This window comes from Sceloporus undulatus, chromosome 4, assembly GCF_019175285.1.
Source record: "Sceloporus undulatus isolate JIND9_A2432 ecotype Alabama chromosome 4, SceUnd_v1.1, whole genome shotgun sequence".
In the NCBI taxonomy this organism is placed as follows: Eukaryota; Metazoa; Chordata; class Lepidosauria; order Squamata; family Phrynosomatidae; genus Sceloporus; species Sceloporus undulatus.
Genome location: NC_056525.1, coordinates 220752836 through 220770672, shown reverse-complemented (window position 1 = coordinate 220770672; position 17837 = coordinate 220752836). Strand labels below are relative to the sequence as shown.

The 17837-nt window shown below is 38.7% G+C and overlaps 2 protein-coding genes across 3 annotated transcripts in view; one reads left to right on the top strand and one right to left on the bottom strand.

Moving 5' to 3' along the window:
• The window catches only part of STK3 (serine/threonine kinase 3), an 881840-nt gene that overhangs the window by 343440 nt on the left and 520563 nt on the right, over nt 1-17837 (top strand). The window lies entirely within an intron of this gene.
• POP1 (POP1 homolog, ribonuclease P/MRP subunit) overlaps nt 6838-17837 on the bottom strand; it is a 28893-nt gene continuing 17893 nt past the window's right edge. The window contains 6 exon segments of the mRNA XM_042464934.1: nt 6838-8263; nt 9774-9838; nt 9840-10110; nt 11666-11820; nt 14416-14607; nt 16069-16184. Of these exon segments, the coding sequence (XP_042320868.1) occupies nt 7609-8263; nt 9774-9838; nt 9840-10110; nt 11666-11820; nt 14416-14607; nt 16069-16184 (1454 nt within the window). The 3' untranslated portion in view covers nt 6838-7608.

Below are 17837 nucleotides of genomic sequence, written 5' to 3'. Positions count from 1 at the left end.
AACAAGAAACACAAAAACAAAAAATATCATACATTAAAATTTCAGTATGAATCAATCTTGTAATTGAAGAGTAACATAAAATGCACAGCATTCAAGCGGTTTGGAGAGGGGAAACATTTTAGTATTACAGTTTCCAGAATCCCCAAGCCAGCATGGCCAGGGATCATGCTGACTGGATGAGTACCCAGATTGTGGGGGCAATTAGCTTACCATTGTAAACCACTTAGACACTGTTAGTTCAATATGAAGCGGTATATAAATAAATGAAGCTGTTTGGATGGTGCTGGGAATAGTTTCTGGGAACTATAGTCCAGAAAAAAGTGTTTTCAAGCCCTGCATTTGAGTAGTCTTAATTGCCTGTCTAAAGCAAAATGAAAAAGGAGCCAATTTCACTTTTCACTTCCCAGTTGGCCCAATATTATTCAATTAGAAATGTCGTAGACCTTATGAATCTGGTGACCTACAACTGACCTGAAATCTTTTGTGATCAGTTTATTTAAAAGGGAGAAAGGGAGAAACAGGGCCCTCAAATGGACATTATGGCAAAGACTTCCGACCACCCCTTAACAGAACTCTCTGGATAGTAGTATGACATTTGAACACTCATTTCTTCATATCCAGCCTCATTTCACACAGTGAACCATTATCATGGTTCTCAAAGACGTTTCCCATACACACCTTACCCAGTAAGAGGTCTGGGTTTGCTCCTGCACACAGAGTCAACATGGGGCTCCTGCTAGATTCCTAGCAGGCATATTGGAATGACGCATGTTCTCAAATACCTCTACTTTCATTCAAAGAAAAGTCAACATTGGGGGGAAAGGGGTGTGAATCATAGTATGATTCTACCCAAGCAGATATGAATTGTTCAGAACAATAACTGAGATCGATAGCAGGGCTATTGCTTGAAGCCAATCAAAAACATAAACAATCCATAGAAGAATTAAACCACTTGATTATTCAAGAAACTTTATTTTTCCCTACAGGGAGCAGTTCCCTTAAACCCCCTTTTCAGAAGTTTCCAACTTTTTCAGATGTGTTATTTCATACATATCAGTCCCCCTGCTCTCAAAACAAACAAACAAACAAACAAATAAATAAAAATGGGGAGGGGGAGTTCAAATATCAAATACTATATCCAGCAGAGGAACAAGAGCCAGGGTGGTATAGTAGTGTGAATATTGGACCAGGATTCTGGGAGACTAGGGTTCGAATCCCTGCCCAGTTGTCAAAATCCTCTGAGTGACATTGGACAAACTCCACTTTCTCAGGCTTAGGGGAAGGCAGTGGCAAACTGCCTCTGAATAAATCTTGCCAAGAAAACACTGTGATAAGGTCACAATAAATAAGAAGGGAATTGAAGGCAGATTGTGAGGGAAAGAACTAGCAAAGATGGTGGAGTACTGTTTCTGCGCTGTACCTGGGAGTCCTGAGTCAACATTGCCATAACTTGACTCTTAACTTTATTAGTGTTGTCATTGTTGTTGTGTGCCTTCAAGTCATGTCCAACTTATGGCAACCCTACAGCAAACCTATCATGGGGTTTTCTTGGCAAGATTGTTCAGAGGAGGTTTGCCATTGCCTTCCCCTGAAGCTGAGAGCATGCAACTTGCCTAAGGTCACCCAGTGAGTTTCATGGCCGAGTCAGGAATTGAACCCTGGTCTCCCAACTTGCAGTCCAACATTCAAACCACAACATCATGCTGACTACTCTTAACAGAGAACATTTATTGAATCAATGGGATTTACAGAAGTATTGATTCACCAATCAACAATTGATTCAGTACATCTACTTTGGTTGGAACTACCAATAGGATTCAAGCAATGATCTCATGTTTTGTAGTTATATGTAGTTTTGTAGTTATAAGCATATACTCATATAGCAATGATGAGGAACATATGGCCCCTCAGATGTCAGAGCCTTTCACACTACATAGCTATAGCTCTATATCTGCCAACTGCCATGGCAACATCCTACAGAACCCTGAGACTTTCAATTTAGGAAGAGTAGTTAGAATTGTAAGCCAGCAAGCTCTAGAGCAGTGATGGCGAACCCATGGCACGTGTGCCAGATGTGGCACTCTGAGCCCTAGCACAGAGTTTGTCAGAGTTTCTTACTAGAAAGCCAGAGGGACATGGCACTTTGCAATAAATAAGTGGGGTCTGGGTTGCAGTTTGGGCACTCGGTCTGTACATGGTTCACCATCACTGCTCTAGAACTTCACCAAACTGCAAATCCATGGCTTCAACAGGATGCTGCCCTAGCAGTTGAAGTGGAATTGTAATGCTATAACTATGTAGTTTAAAAGGGCCTATTGTTAGACTAAAACTCTCACCACTGGTTTGGCCAGTTAGAGGCAGTGGAAGTTGTAGTTCAACAGCTTGCGGTGGCACCTTTGACTTACAGCTTTATTAGTCAAGCTAAACAGGACATTTTTGTCATCTCTCATAATAACCAGTGACATAGTGGAGGTATCAAGATAAAAACAACCAGCCAGTCACAAAACAACCACAGCTGTAGTTAGTTTTCTCCCTCAAATGCCATGCAGCAACCAAATTTGCTGTGCAGTGGCTCAGCCAGGCACAGGAGATATTCTTGTTGATCATCAAAGTTTGGTACAAGAAAAAAAAAAACAGTGCTGGAGGGAAACACAGACCAGCAATAACAAAAATTACATGCAAAAGCTGTTTTGTTCAGGCAGACATTTGGCAAACAACTGGTTGCCGGTGACAAGGCTTTTAACTGGCTGTGCTGTGCTTTCCTGATACAATTTTCTGTTGTTTTACTTCACATTGTTGTATTAGCTAGATCAACCAATTCCATTTCATTATTATAATTTAGTGTGCTTTTAGCTGTATTTACTTTTCAGTCATGCTATGAGCTAACACGGGTCACAGAACAGGGAGAATGGTGGGATATTAATTTATAAATTCAATAAATAAATAAATAGACACTCGTGGTTATGCCTCCTGCCTAGCATGACTGGAGCTGGGCTCACACCCAGAAAAATTTGTCAGTCAACACAAACTGTAAGAATGTCAAGGGTTAACCTGCAAAGGCTCATATTTAATCCATGTTGCTTTTAAAAGGCACATGAGAGATGCATATCAATTTGGAAAGCCTAAGGTACTGTACTACTTCTAGATTCTACTGGTTGCCCTAGCAAAACTGGAAGAGGCGATCTCCTTCACTTTTATAGCCCTTGTTACAAAGGAGATAGGAAAACCCACAGGATAGGTTTCCAGCACCGTGGAAAATACAGAAGAGAGGAAAAATTCTACTATATAAAACTGAATCCTAGTCCAGATTCAGAGGATGTGATACTTCAAGCTAACATGCTTGTCTGTTCTAAAGAAATAAATACTAAACTGGCCATATAGCAAATGGCCTGTGTCAAACTGCAACTGTAATAAATGAGAAACATTTCTGTACAGCATTTCCTTTTACTTTAGTAGCCATAAGGAGCAGATATCTCAGTGAAGACTTCATTTGTTCTATGATGGACTGTTTCCGATCATTTCAAATAATCAGTTCTCCCAACATTAGCCTTCTGTGTTGAAATGCACTGCATAGTGTCAAAAACTTATACAAGTATTTAATCCACACTGCTAATTTGAAGTCATAAATTAGATAGTTGCTAGGAAACATAGGTTGGAAATGGACTCAAATATATCCAGTGGACCCTTGGTATCCACTGGGGTTTGGTTCCAGGACCCCTTGTGGATACCAAAATCCGTGGATGCTCAAGTCCCATTGAATACAATGGCTTAGCAAAATGGTGTCTCTTATATAAAATGACAAAAATCAAGGTTTGCTATTCAGAATTTAAATTTTTCAAAAATATTTTCAAGCCATGGATGCTTGAATCTGTGGATGAAGAATTTGTGGATACAAACGGCCAACTGTATGTGTGGATCTATAAGCAACAAGGGTAAAGTTGTGATGTTTGCAAAACTGAAGTTTGCGTTTCCCCTGAAAGCTGAAGTATCAATTCATACAACTACAACTTTCTCTACAAATCATCTGATTCTCACTCCAAGCCTTATGCCATCTCTGTGCCAACCACAAATTGGTTGAACATGCTGCTCAGATTTTTTTTATTAAAGTTCTTGTGACTGTCTAAACATCCAGTCTGCCTGACATGACAAGACATTCAGTGGAATATGTACTTGATTTCTGTGTGAAAGTCCACAAGAGATAGCTGTTTTAACATTTAATTCAGACCAAAATTAACATTTTACTGGAAAGCTGATCACATACACTTGGTACACAAGGTATATGTCCAGAGACATTAAAGTATATTCAACTTTACTGAGGACAACATACTCAACTGCTTGGTGGGGGCTGAAGAGGGCTGCCACAGTTTCAGAAAAACTCAACAGAACTGCCCTGAGTTTTGCCTCCCTTTTCTGAGATCAAGATTTCTTATGAGTAGTCAATAAAAACAGTCAATAGCAGTTAATAATAACAATGATTCAAAAAAGTAAAGCAAATTCAACTATTTTTCATAAACAGGCCAGGGTAGTGGTGCAAGATTGAAAACTAGAGATGGTTCCTGTATTTTTAGTGGTTGTGTACTCAGATGAAAGCAATGGCAAATCTCCTCTGAACAAATCTTGGTAAGAAACCATCATGATAGGTTCACCTTAGGGTTGCCATAAGTTGGAAACAACTTGAAGGCACACAGCATCAACAACAAGACAGAATGTCAGCAGCTGTTGTTTGTCATACAAACAGGTAACAAGCAACACTTGCTGAAATTCCCTCTTCTACACAGTCGTTAAAGGTACAGTAACCACCTCCCATTTTCACTCTAGCAACCCTAGGGCAGGGTTCAGAAATGCATGTGGGCCCTCTCCCTGTTGTGGAGGTCTGTGTCACCAAGTTTTGGCAACCTAACAGCAACACTCTATCATACCATGCTTTGTCCTGCTCTGCCTGCTGAGCATTGGTTTTACAGCCTTCCCCAATCTGTCCTCTCCATATGGGTTGGACTACAACTTCCATCATCCTCAGCCAACAGTTACATGCTTCCTGCAGATGATAGCAACTTTAGTCCAGCTCATCTAGAAAGCAACAATGTGATGAAAGCGAAGTGGATGGGGTGAGGATGCTACATGCAAAGAGATAAAAAAAGAAGTACAATGGATTTCTCTTGTTTCTTGTTCTTGGCTCTAACCTTCTTCTTTTATCCTCAGAACCCTATTCCCAGACAAAATCTGAGAAATCATGGGACAAATGAAAGAAATCGCAATAGGCCAATTAAGTTATTTAGGGGTGTTTTTTTTAAAGGTAGTAAGGTACTTTTGAAAAAAGAAGGAAGCAAAGAAAGAGGGAAACTAAAATCTTCAAGATGCAAGCACTGAACAAAAGATATCAAATTAAAACAATTGAAATCTATGGCTAATGCCTTGACAGAACATGCTTTAGTCAATTAACAGATAATGTTTCTTTCATTTATACATTGTGATTTGATGCATTCAAACAAACTCCTTAGAGCCCAAATACAGTATTGTTTTTCCTATGGGGACATCTTGTGGCCAGCTTCAGTGTTGACAGCTGTTATATGAAACTACATTTTGTTGTTGCTTCTACCGAAGAAAAGGTTTTAATACCTAGCCACCATCATGAAGCAACCTTTAACAAACAATTGCAAGTGCCTTAAACTGTTCTAATCCATACTATGAACTCGAACGTATTATGTTGTGCTTCTGTCTAGGAAACAGGTGTACTGCAGAAGGTTTATTGCAGGAATGAGAAAGGTCCCTTTCTCATGCTTTCGTTTTTTTTTAAAAAAAAATCATGCAGTGAATTAGGCTATTAAATCTACAGACTTAACACAACTAGCAGAGATCAGTATAAAGAGATCTCCCAATCAATGTTATTAATTGCTAAGCAGCCACATTAGCGAATCCTGATGTATCGAAGGCACTGGGGTGGGGAGAAGTCTTTGTAAGAAATCCGGCATCCATTTTATCAGCTATGTATGTAATCTGAACCCTTAATTTCCTGCCTCACCTTTTTTTGCTTTGGAAAAAATAATGTTAAGGATTCAAGAAATATTGTTTCATTAGCTATTTGTCTGAAATACTTTGTATTTTCTGTGACAATCTCTCATGAGTGATATGTAACACAGTTGTTACATTCGAAATATTATTAATTTTTAGAAAATACCTGATACTCCATTGTGGAAGAGTTTATTACACAATTTTTTAAGTACAGTTGGCCCTCTGTATTCATGGACTCTGCATCCACAGATTCAACCATCCACTTCTTGAAAATATTCATGTACTATTTCCCCCATGCAAAAGCAAACCTTAATTTTGTGATTTTATATAAGGGATACCATTTTACTACACTACTGAATGTAATGGGAATGTAATGCATGGATTTTGATATCAGAGGGGGTCCTGGAACCAAACCCCAGCAGATACCAAGGGCTCACTGCTTCCTTCCAGAATGTGTTGGACTATAATGCCCACCAACCCAAACCATCACAGTTAAGTATGAAGGCTCATTGGAGTTTCAGTCCAGCAACCTTTGGACAACATTCACATATCTCCACTAAAAATTATCATCCTTCTTTTAAAAACTGTCCAGTCACACCTCCAAGTCGAGTGAAACTTACTAGTCTCTTAGTCAGTAACATTTACATATTTGCATGTGTACTGACAAGTACTTCACATTAATCATGAATTAAAAGCCCACTCATGCATGAGCCATATACAGCACAGGTGTAGCCATCTTTTTAGATCCCCATTTAAGGTGCCATGGCAGAGTTCCCTCCAGTATATCTTTATATATGAGTTCAAAACACATACACATGTACACAAACATTAATCTTACATTGTGAGAGTTTATTGCCTCTTACATGTCCAAATACACCTATTGATTGAAGAATGTTACTTTCAAAGCAATAAAGTTCAGAATCAATATGTGTTCACTATCTCATGACAAGAAGTCAGCATAGTTTTGAGAATACCTTTTCTTAACACCAAGAATTCTTCAGAGCAGAATATATACATTATAATTTGATGAGGAAATATAAGGTGGGTAACTAACCCTTCAAGCATTCATCAGTTCATCATTTTTTTAAGTGTATAGTTTCATTTAAGCTTTTCTGGCAGAAGTGGGATATAGTTTTCCACTAGGGGCCAGAAGATAAAAATCCTTATTTGGTAAATATGGCACAAGAAACACTTACTTGCTAAATATATAACCCCTGCCAGCCTCAGTAACATGATAAGAGGATAATTATTACTAATACACATGATAGTGGTTTCAGTCGCAAAACATGGGATGGAATCCCTCAGTTAAAGCAAATCTCTTTATAATGTAAGGGAGGAAATTGTTAAAATATACAACAAATAATGGTTGCTTGTTTTAAAAAACAAAACAAATACACATTTCAAACAAGTGTGTCTCTAAGGAAAGGGAATGGTTACTTTGGTATTATGGCATACTAAAGAGTTTTAATGGACAAAGGTGGCAAATATTTTTGGAGACTTTGAATCTAAATTAAGATTTGAATCTAAATTAAGAAGTGTATCTTCTTTTGGAGAAGAACTTCTTTGGTGCTCATACATGCAACAGAACTGCAAGTCAAGTTAGATTTCAACAATAAGCCTAGCAAATCTATACTGTAGTGAAGCTGGATTGCGTAACAAAACAAGCCCTCTCTTGCTTGCTGGTTGGCCTATCAACATTTCCAGCAGTCCTGTCAAACTAACAAACCCAAGAGCTTCACCACAGCCAGAGGCCAATGAAAAGTCCCCTTGAGTAACAAAACCCAAAAGAACTCTGGAACAGTGTGATGTCACATCTGGCAGAGGGTCAGGCCATAAGCCGAGAACAAGATCTTTATGTTCACTTGATGATACATTCACAGTATCAGAGGAACTGCTTTCCTTTGCCTTCTCAGAATTCTCTCTCTCTTTTTTTCCTTTCTGTTTTGACACCTTGCTTTTAAATCTATCACTGTGTTTAGGTTCCTGAGGACCAAAGAAGTGCTGGCCTCTGTGAAGCTGTAATATGTCTTCTTCTGTGGGAATGCAAATCATTGTGTGCAATTCAGGGCTACCTTTTCTAAGAAGGGACAAACTGACCCATACTAATGCCCTGGGATAGCACCGATACATTGGCAAGAGAGCATCTTCAGACAGTTCTTTCTGATCTAGCTTGGAAGCAAGGCATTGTATCCTCCGATTTTTGTGAGATGGAGGTTGACACCAGACTGCCACTTGCCTTAATAACTTCTTGCTCCTGTCAAAAAGAAAACAGATTAGGTTTTCACACAGTTCAGTACAAACCAAATGAGACTTGCAAAAGAGGTTACAGTCTAGAGTGCTCTTGTTCTGGTCAGCCATGCGTTCCACCAGTCTACTTCATTCTACATCCCTTATGCCCATTCTTATTTCTTCTCCTCCATAACATCGCTTCGTGTTCTGTAGCCCTTGAGCACACTGATTCTTCACTGAACTGTTTTGAATGGTTTTCTACACTCTTGATGATTTTCAAAAAAAGATTGTCATTATGAAAACTTTGTGGCTTCCCAATTGCCTGAAGACACCTGTTGATCAGGAATCTCCCCACTCTAAATCCAACCCTCTAACTACTATACAACATTGCATACTCTTATGTATATGCAAAATATAAATATAGATTTTCATAGACATAAACTGACAACTATGTGTGAGTTTAGTATGTCCACTTAAAACAAAAAAGAAGGGAGTGTGAACATTCTGCATCTGTATCTTGAGAAAGGGTGCCTATGGGCTACATGGACCTCCCCATGGACATTTTGAGACCCTCAACCTGCCCAACATTTCCCCAGTTTTTTGCCACAAAATACCACCCAACAATCCCTAGGGGCAATTAAGGAATTTTTCCATACTTTGGAGAACAACCCTGGGGCATATTAAGATCAGGAAAAGCCTTTTTTAAAACATAAAGTGATCTGAAATTTGGTTTCTGGGACACTTCCTATAGATAAAAGATCCAACACAAATCAGGTTTGAAAATGTGGTAAAATTGTTCCAACACTTTGGTCATCTGGGTGAAAAAATATCAGTTTTTCCAGTAGTGGGAGACTAATCAGAATGCAGCCCCTCAGGGTCCACTAGGGGTCCAAGGAAAACAGCTAACCCCCAACTGCTGGCCAGTCCTGCTATAACTGGTCAGATTGCTACTAGTCAAGAATGTCAGTTAATGCTTATCTGCAAAGAGCATTCTCCACAAAATAAGAAACAATTGTCAAGAAGAAAACACACCAATCATGCAATACGTGAAACTGAAGAAAAGATGGGGAAGTAGGGAACAGCATGGCTGTTAATCTGAATGTCATTGCCCAGGCTGGCAATAAGAAGCACAGAAGCAAAAGAAACAACTCATTCTCAGATAGCCTTTCTCTAATTTTTAACCCTGGGGGAACCCTTAAAATAATTTTCAGGTCTTGGAAAACCCTTGTATTGAAAGTATCATAGTTACATCTCACAAAAGATTTGTTATTTTTCTATCACATCTCTCGCTGAGTCCCTAGTGACCTCTTGCAGAACCCTGGTTGAGAAACCCTGCTCTAGGATACAGCCTTTGTTTCAAAATAACAACATGGACACCTAAAATATCTAGGTAGATATCATCCATATGATGCCTGATCAGTTTTCATCAGTCCTAGCTGATGTACAACCAATTACATGTAGGACAACAGAAGGTGCATTCCAGCAACATCTGGAATGGCAAGTTTTGTTTAGGGAGATCAATGAGCTCTTCACACCTGAGAACGCAGAAGCTCTGGCTTGATGTGGTTTCATCTTCCTTGCATAAATCAGTCGCCTTTTTTTTCTTCTTCCATCTGCTTATTTTGGGAGGACATCTCTATTTGTTGATGTAATGCACATGTCACAGGAGATTCCACCTCATGTGCTTCAGAGCTGGGTCCAAGGGAAACCTCTTCTCCAGATGCAGAAGCTTGACTGTCTATAGCTGCAGCATCTGTGTATTTTCTGTTTTTACATCTAGCTTCCCAGTCATGGGTGAGCTTACTCCAGGGACAGAAAAAGGGTGCCAGGGTCCCATGTTTAACATAATTTGCCCTTTTCGCAGGAGGCCGCCTATTATTAAAAAAAATACTTTTCATTTTGTAGTAACAAAACATGAAGTTCAAAACAAAGTTTCCTGTTCTTATCCTTGACTAAAACTCATACATCCACTCTTTTTCTAACTAGCTATAATGTTTTTATGTCTTTAGTACAGATGGACAATTCTCAGTTTCACTTATTATTGGTTTCTCATTTCTTCCAGTCCTCAAAGCATTTAATCCCATTTCCAGATTCTGACTTAAAAAAAAACACACCATAAAAATGTATGTTTTCATGCCTTTCCCTTAATATATGCATTTTTGCACTTAATTTTGCCTAATGTATGCACTCTGCATGAGCAGTCCCCACATGTTATGCTTTTTTCCTATTTCTCCCCATTAACACTCATTTGTGTGTACCGTACTAAGAAATTGGAATACATGAGGAAAATTGTGTTCCATTTTGCATACTGAATTGTAAAGTGTAAATTTGTTAATACACACCAAAATGTGAATAGAACTAAGTTTTTCCACATCTGTAGTTCTTAGCCTAGCCCTTTGCAGGGCTGAGTATCCCGCTTGATGGGGGTAATTAGCTTATACTGTAACTGTAAACCGCTTACTGCTCAGTGTGGTATGAAGCGGTATACAAATGAAGCTGCTGTTGCTATTCCCATATGAGCACCTTATATTTCAGTTTATATCTTCTGTCAGCCCCAGCCAGAATAGTCAGTGGCCAAAGATGACAGCAGCTATAGTCCAAAACACTGAAGACACCAGGATGGAGAGTGCTGTTTTAGTTATAATAAACTTCTAAAATTTCACTTTTAAAATTTCCTTTGCTTTCTGAAAAGGTAGTTTCCTGAACATTTAATGTGAATGTTTCTATAATTATAGCTGTTTCTATCAGAAGCATTATTAATTTTACATGCTATATATCTTGTCCTAGGTCATCCACATATATTTTAGTTTGTTTGGATTAATTGGGATTTCTGAATAGTGACTGAGCCACAAGAGAATGCCAAAGTAAATGTGTCCTTCATTATTACACCTTTAAGTCACTTGCAGGTAAGCCATATTGATTCCACTTATGTCCAGAAGCCTTCTGCCCAAATCCTAAACACAACTGCCAGGATCTAAAGGCAACTTTAAACACATGCTTAAATGGATTTGTCTCCAAAAGCAGACCCTCTGCTGTCCATAGGTTACTTATGAACAGCCCCACCCAGGTTCAAAAGAGATATACCATGCATGCAGCACAAGTTCAACAAACAAGCACAAAACTCATATGGGAAGAAAACTATCTGGGAAGTTTTTGGGTCACAGTTATCCGCTAGCTCATTAATTTCACATGATTTCATTGAGACCACACTCATGATCATGATGTTATCCTATGGAGACCTATTTAATTTAATTTTATTGTTAGCTATTTTGATCGTCTTCATCTGAAGGGAGGAGGAAAGGATGATACCTTTCACTTTTTTTTAGTCTCCTCAAGCAAGTAAAAATTAAGAAGGCAAAATACACAATCAACTGGGTTCTCTAAACATAATGGACCAGGCTTCTTAATCTAAATTGTAGACATTTACCTCTTAAACTTTTCAAGAAGATCTCTCTCTAGTTCATTGGCAAACTGAACACCAGCAGGACAGTCTGGATAATCGTGGGGCACATGAGGTGTTCTCTTATACAGGGAATGTTTCAGAGCCTCTTTCAAGCCACCTATTCGTGCACCTCGATAGATCTACAAAGCAAAACCATCACAATGTCTTGGAAGATTCCAGGTGCAAAACCTCCCAAGAAAATTCTTAGACAAGTACTCCCTACTTCCCTTTTCACTATGGAGTTTTAAAGAGGGTTTATTTCAAAAGAATTGCCAAATTCCAGTACATGAGCAGTTGTTAACAGAAGTATCACAACTCTGGTCCAAGAACTTTTAACAAGAAAGCCAAACTTTCTGAGAACTATGCTCAAAGACCGGGACATATCCTAACCATCAACAGCTAAGGAACGGATTGTTCTTGATTTCCTTACAGCTCTTGAGGGTAAGGGCTGTTCGACAGTGGAACACACTTGGAGTGCAATGGAGTGTCCTTCCTTGGAAGTCTTTAAACAGAGGCTGGATGGCCATCTGTCGGAGATGCTTTGATTGAGAGTTCCTGCATGGCAGGGGGTTGGACTGGATGGCCCTTGTGGTCTCTTCCAATTCTATTATTCTATGATCCCTTCCAAAGTCATTCTTGGACAAGGGTGGGCACAGTGTGGCCTTGAAGCTATATGCAGATCCAAAGGCTGGTTTTGCAAAGATCAACAGCCTTTCCTGGAAGGCTGTAGGAGTATTGATTCACCTTTTTCACAGGTTGCAAGCATGCCCTCCACTACCATAGAGAAATATTCATTTGTTAAAATCAGCAGCAGATTTCCAGTTACCTTTGGGTTTCCCCTTAATTTTGGTTGTCTGTGTTGGTATCAGCTGAAGAAAATTGGCTCCCTGATCTAAAGCAGTTTGGCCCTCAGACCCAAAGCAGCAACCATCCACTTACAATAATTGGGAGTCCCTTCATTTATTAGAGCCTTCTTCTCAGATAACAAAGGGTTAAATGTGGAAGGATGTACAGTTACATTTTAATGAGAGATTACATCACAGCTGATAAAATGGCAATGGTCCAATAAGATGTGCAGTTGGGGAGAAGCATAAATTATTTGGGGGGAGGTTTTAAAGAGCCTGTATACAACATGAGGCTGGTGTAGGACTGCCTATCTGTCTGTTGGCTCTCATGAAGCAGACCATGAGAAAGCTGGTAGAGCTGGACAATGGAGTGCAGGCTCCCTGCTATCCAAAAACATCAAAGACTACAAATCCCATCTGAGCTCTGAGTAAGAATAGGAACATGTACCAGTTAGTGGCATCAGGATTGTACTCTGCTACTTATACTGTCTGCCTGTGCATGTAGGACAATTTGGTCCTTCATGTAGTGATATCCTTTTGTTCTAGAACTCCTCTAGTTACAATAAAGCTTTTCTTTAAAGTACTCTGCCTCTTTGCACTCCTTTTCACATGCCTTACTTTGGCTAGTTCTTCCCTAATTTGGCCAGGAAAGGTCCAATGGAATTCTAGAAATGTCCCAAGGTGTTGCCAAGGTGTAACAAGTTAAACACTGGGTGGTAGCCGTAAATTCCTTTTTTTTTTTTTTAAGATAAAGGGTGGTCTTAAGGGATCCCATCCAGCTCAACAGGAGATGTGGTGGACTATACAGAACCTTCACACCAGTGTGCCAGGTGTGGTTGGGCAATTACTGCTGGAGGAATACTTTGTGCATCATGTCCCACATTTCTGGTTCCAACTCATTCTCTTTTAATCATATAGCATCGTTCATTGTTTCACTGCAGAGGTTTGTGAAAGCTGCCACCACAAATATGTAATTTCATAATCAGTTTAATGAACTAGATGTCAGTAGGAGCAAACGATTAGGTAGAAATACTTGAGTCAAGATTGTACGGTGTCAATCTGCTTGTGCAACAAAGATCTAGATCATTAAACTGACAATGTCAACAGTTTTACATTTTCACTGCATATGCACTGTGGCATTCAGGACCTTATCACACAAGCAGAAGTCGCACTGTGCCAATGACAATCACTGCAGCAACAATGGCTAGAACAAATGAAGCCAACATTAGTATGCTAGCAGGGATTCTGCTCCATTATGATTCAGCAGGGTCTTCTTGGCACCAGTTCAGTTCCTTCTTTCTCATTTCCTGTGGTCAGGAATTTTTCAGCAGCTAGGCTATTAGGTACATTTATGTACATTTAAATAAAGCACACAAGTTATTATCAATTCGGAACAATCGCTATTTTAGTTTGCATTTTTTAGCCTTACCAAGGACAGGCAGCGTGGAATCTGTGGGTCTCATGAAGTCTCCCTTGTTTGCACTATTGTTTGCACTATTGTTGGCAAATTTTGATACCTTTCCTGGAAATGTGTAGGGAGTTCAGTCTACGTTAAAAATGAGGTGTGCTGCCCTGTATGCCTTGTTTAGTTGGGAAAAATGCTTTGTCAGCACCCCGTGAAATTTGGGGTCACAGAAGATTCAGCAGCAGCATAAATAAGAGATCACTCTTGTAAAGGCCTGATTTTTTTTTGCAGGTGGCTTTGGGAATAAGTCATGGGCTACATGATATCAAATAAGTAACAAATTGCCCATCCTGGCTTAGATGCTAGTACTATAAATATTTGGGGATGGCCATCAAGTTTCAAAAATCTTGAAAGAGCATCTCTATATGTTCATGTGTGTACAATATTAATTTTTTCACTATATTTCAATCTGAAACATCACTTACAAAAGGAAGCCAGAAAGCCATGCCCCAGCCTTTGGGGAGATAAATATCCCAGCCACTTCCCCAACCTGGTCGATCTTGTCCAGCTTTTTTTCCAGGATGCTGAACCAAGAGTATAGGAATTTTGGATTCTCGAGGGCCCAAGTCAAGATGTGATCCAGGCACCAAGAGTTCACTTCTTAAACGATTCAATTCCTAAGGAAAAGGTACAAAGTACTGTGAAGTTAGCTTTTCTTTTTTTAAAAAAAAAACTTGAAAAACACAGAAAAAAGATTGTTGCTCCTAACTGTGAACACTCTGACCTATTGTTATCTTAAAATAAGTAGTTGAACATCCTCTGGTCCATTCACAGAATACAACATTTTGTTATTAAAGCTGGAGTTTCACATGGACCCTAGCCTCTCAATCAAGAAAGAAAACAAGGAGAATTGCAGGACCATGCAGCGTAGCTCTACACCCGTAAGTCCAGAAACCACGAGAAACTGATCTCCACAAATACTTATACATTACCATAGTGAGACTCTGTATCAGAAGATCTCCCTTTGTTTTAGAGCACAAGCACTTGTTTTTGCTGCTGCTCTGCTGAATTTCAATTGTGTAATGGCGCTATAAGACTAAAATCCTAGCTTTTTCAAACAGATGGCAAATCAGTGGCCATGATACAGAACATGTCAAATTATACAAATACTTTAGAGCAATACTTCAACTTTCCAATGTATGGAAAGGGAAGTCTACACATATCATCAGGAATGCCTGAAGACCAGTTGCTGCCATTTTGGGGTTTTTGTTTTCCAAGGAAGGCTCAGATATTCTATGATAAAGTATTCCAGGAAAAAGTAATACCTCAAGTTTTCTATGGTTTTTAACTGTATATTTATAAGGACTTTTTGTGTTATGTTATGTCTCACTTCCATTAAATGATACAGTTGGCCCTTCTTATACACGGATTTTTTATACACGGATTCAAACATACACGGTTTGAAAATGTTCCAAAAAAGTATAAATTTACCTTGATTTTCTATTTTTTATAAGGGACACCATTTTGCTATGTCATTATATTTAATGGGACTTGAGCATACACGGATTTTGTTATACACGGGGGATCTTGCAACCAAACCCCAGCGTATAACAAGGGTCCACTGTATTAGCCTTCATTTGGTACCAGTATTTGCTGCTGTACTGCCACCCATGTTTATACACTGTGCTAGGAATTTTTGTACTTGTGAGCAGTCTTTGCTTTTCTTATTTCTTATTGCCTTGCAGCCATCTGGCTTGTTTCTAATCTGTGATCCTAAGAAATTACATTGTTATTGCTGCTGTTTTAGGAAGGGAATGCAAACATGTTTTAAGTTTGAAAAATTATCTGACCTTACCTCTAAAGAACTAACAGCATCACTACCACTACTTACTTGCATTGTGTTCAAAAGAACCCTACAAGGTAGTTTAGGCCACCAGTTCAACTTCTGGACTAAGAACAGATTTAAAGATGAGTCTTTCCAAACTAAGCACAGCACTCTAGCACTACACCACACTATGAAGATCTGCAAGCAAACATTTCAAATGTATGGCTTCATGTCCCAAAAGTAGGTGTAATATACACACAGACAAAGACAAACTATCTGTATGCCCGTTCTCCATGGTTAACGTTCAAGTTACCTGTTCTGGCATTTTGGTGTCTGTGACACTCTTACGAATATTCTGGTCCCAGAGAAAACTCTGTGCACATTCTGCAGGCACGCCTTCTAAGATCAGCTGTTTCACTTCCTTATTCTCTAAAAGAAAAATGGAGAAGCCCATTATGCCAGAAAGGCTAGCAGCTGGCAAACACACAACAAAAAAAGTCCTGTGGAATCTTAACACGTTTTATTTAGCCTACAGTTTTATAGAGTACAAGAGAAATGCGCAAAAGCAAACTGTAGAGATTATTAATGCTTTTAACCTTAATAATTTTCAGGTCACAGCATCAGAGAAGTATCTGTATGTTTATCTTAAGAGCATAATAGCCTTTGTAGTTGGTTCAAGAGGACAAAGAGCAAAAAAAATAAAAAATAAATAAAATAAAATAAAAAATGAATAAAAGCAAATGGACATTAAGGACTAGAAAAAATGAACATGATTGGTCTCTGCAATCTAACATAGACTAACATAGAATATTATTTCCAGGAGTTTATCAAATTGAAAAACTTCTAATTTTATGTAAACAGGAAACATTTTGAATAATATTTGCTTTAAAAAGCAGGAATAAAGATAACAAATTCTGCTTTCACTTTAGTGTTAAATTATGGAGTTCCCAGACCTTAGTTTATCAAATCAGATGCTGATGTGCCATTTGCTGATTCTACAGTTAAGCTTTATGAACACTTTGTCTAAAGAACCTCTAAACAACCTTTTACTCTGATCTTCATAGAGTGCATGCAGGAAATCAATGTGCCTGTTACAGCTGGCATTAGGTTTTAAGGGTGTGTAAGGACAGTTGCTTTGCTTGTATTTAATGTTGACAGTTGTGAGAACATAGGTTTATTGTCTTCGTTTTTGTTTATCTTTTGGTATGCAGGTTGCATACAGATAAAAAATGGAGAAAAAGGGGAAATGAGTTACATCCTTAGCATATCAGAACATTTGCCTAAAGACTATAATTTTGACTGTGCTATTCAGAAGACTTTATCAACTTTAATACACAGAATTTTTTTTTATAGATGAATATTGATGTGATGAGAAATGTCGTTGCTCTTAACTAATTTGTAGAGACTGTAGAACCTTTGTGAATAAAATGCATTGCTCATGGGAAAGATTTTCTTGCCAGGTAAGAAAATGAAATAATAAACAATTATAGTGGACAATTAATTTGCAAGTATACAAAAAACAAATGCATTGTTTTCTCTGTGAAGATCATGATGACTCAAAGAAAAGCTGTGAAGCATTTTCTTTTAAAATGCTATCTTCTCTTTGGCTGTTTGCAAAAGGGGTCTTCAATCATCCAAGCCACTGCTGTGTTCCCCACATGTATCCATTTAAAATCTTCTCATTCTACCCCTTGTTCTTCTGCCATCAGCTTTAGCTTGCATGCACTGCCTGCAAGCATGCACTGCCTGCAGAATGTCTTGAAACAGAAAGTGTTGTTAGATTCAAAAGCAAACAGTGAAAGGCTCAAGAGACTGCAAGTGACAATTTGCAAGTCCTGACATGTTCCTTCTGTCTCATATATCCAAAATTTAGATCCAGGCTTTTTAAGACTATAAAAGATGCAACAGACCATGATGCATTTGTGATTATAACACAGTCATTCACTAAGTATACATCAAACTACAACTGCTAGACAGCAGAGGCAAGGAGAGAACCACCTCTACTGCAGAGCACCTAAATTGGTTGCATTGGGTTCGGGGACAGAGAGAAGAGTTTGATAACGGGGAGCACTCTAAAGGGAC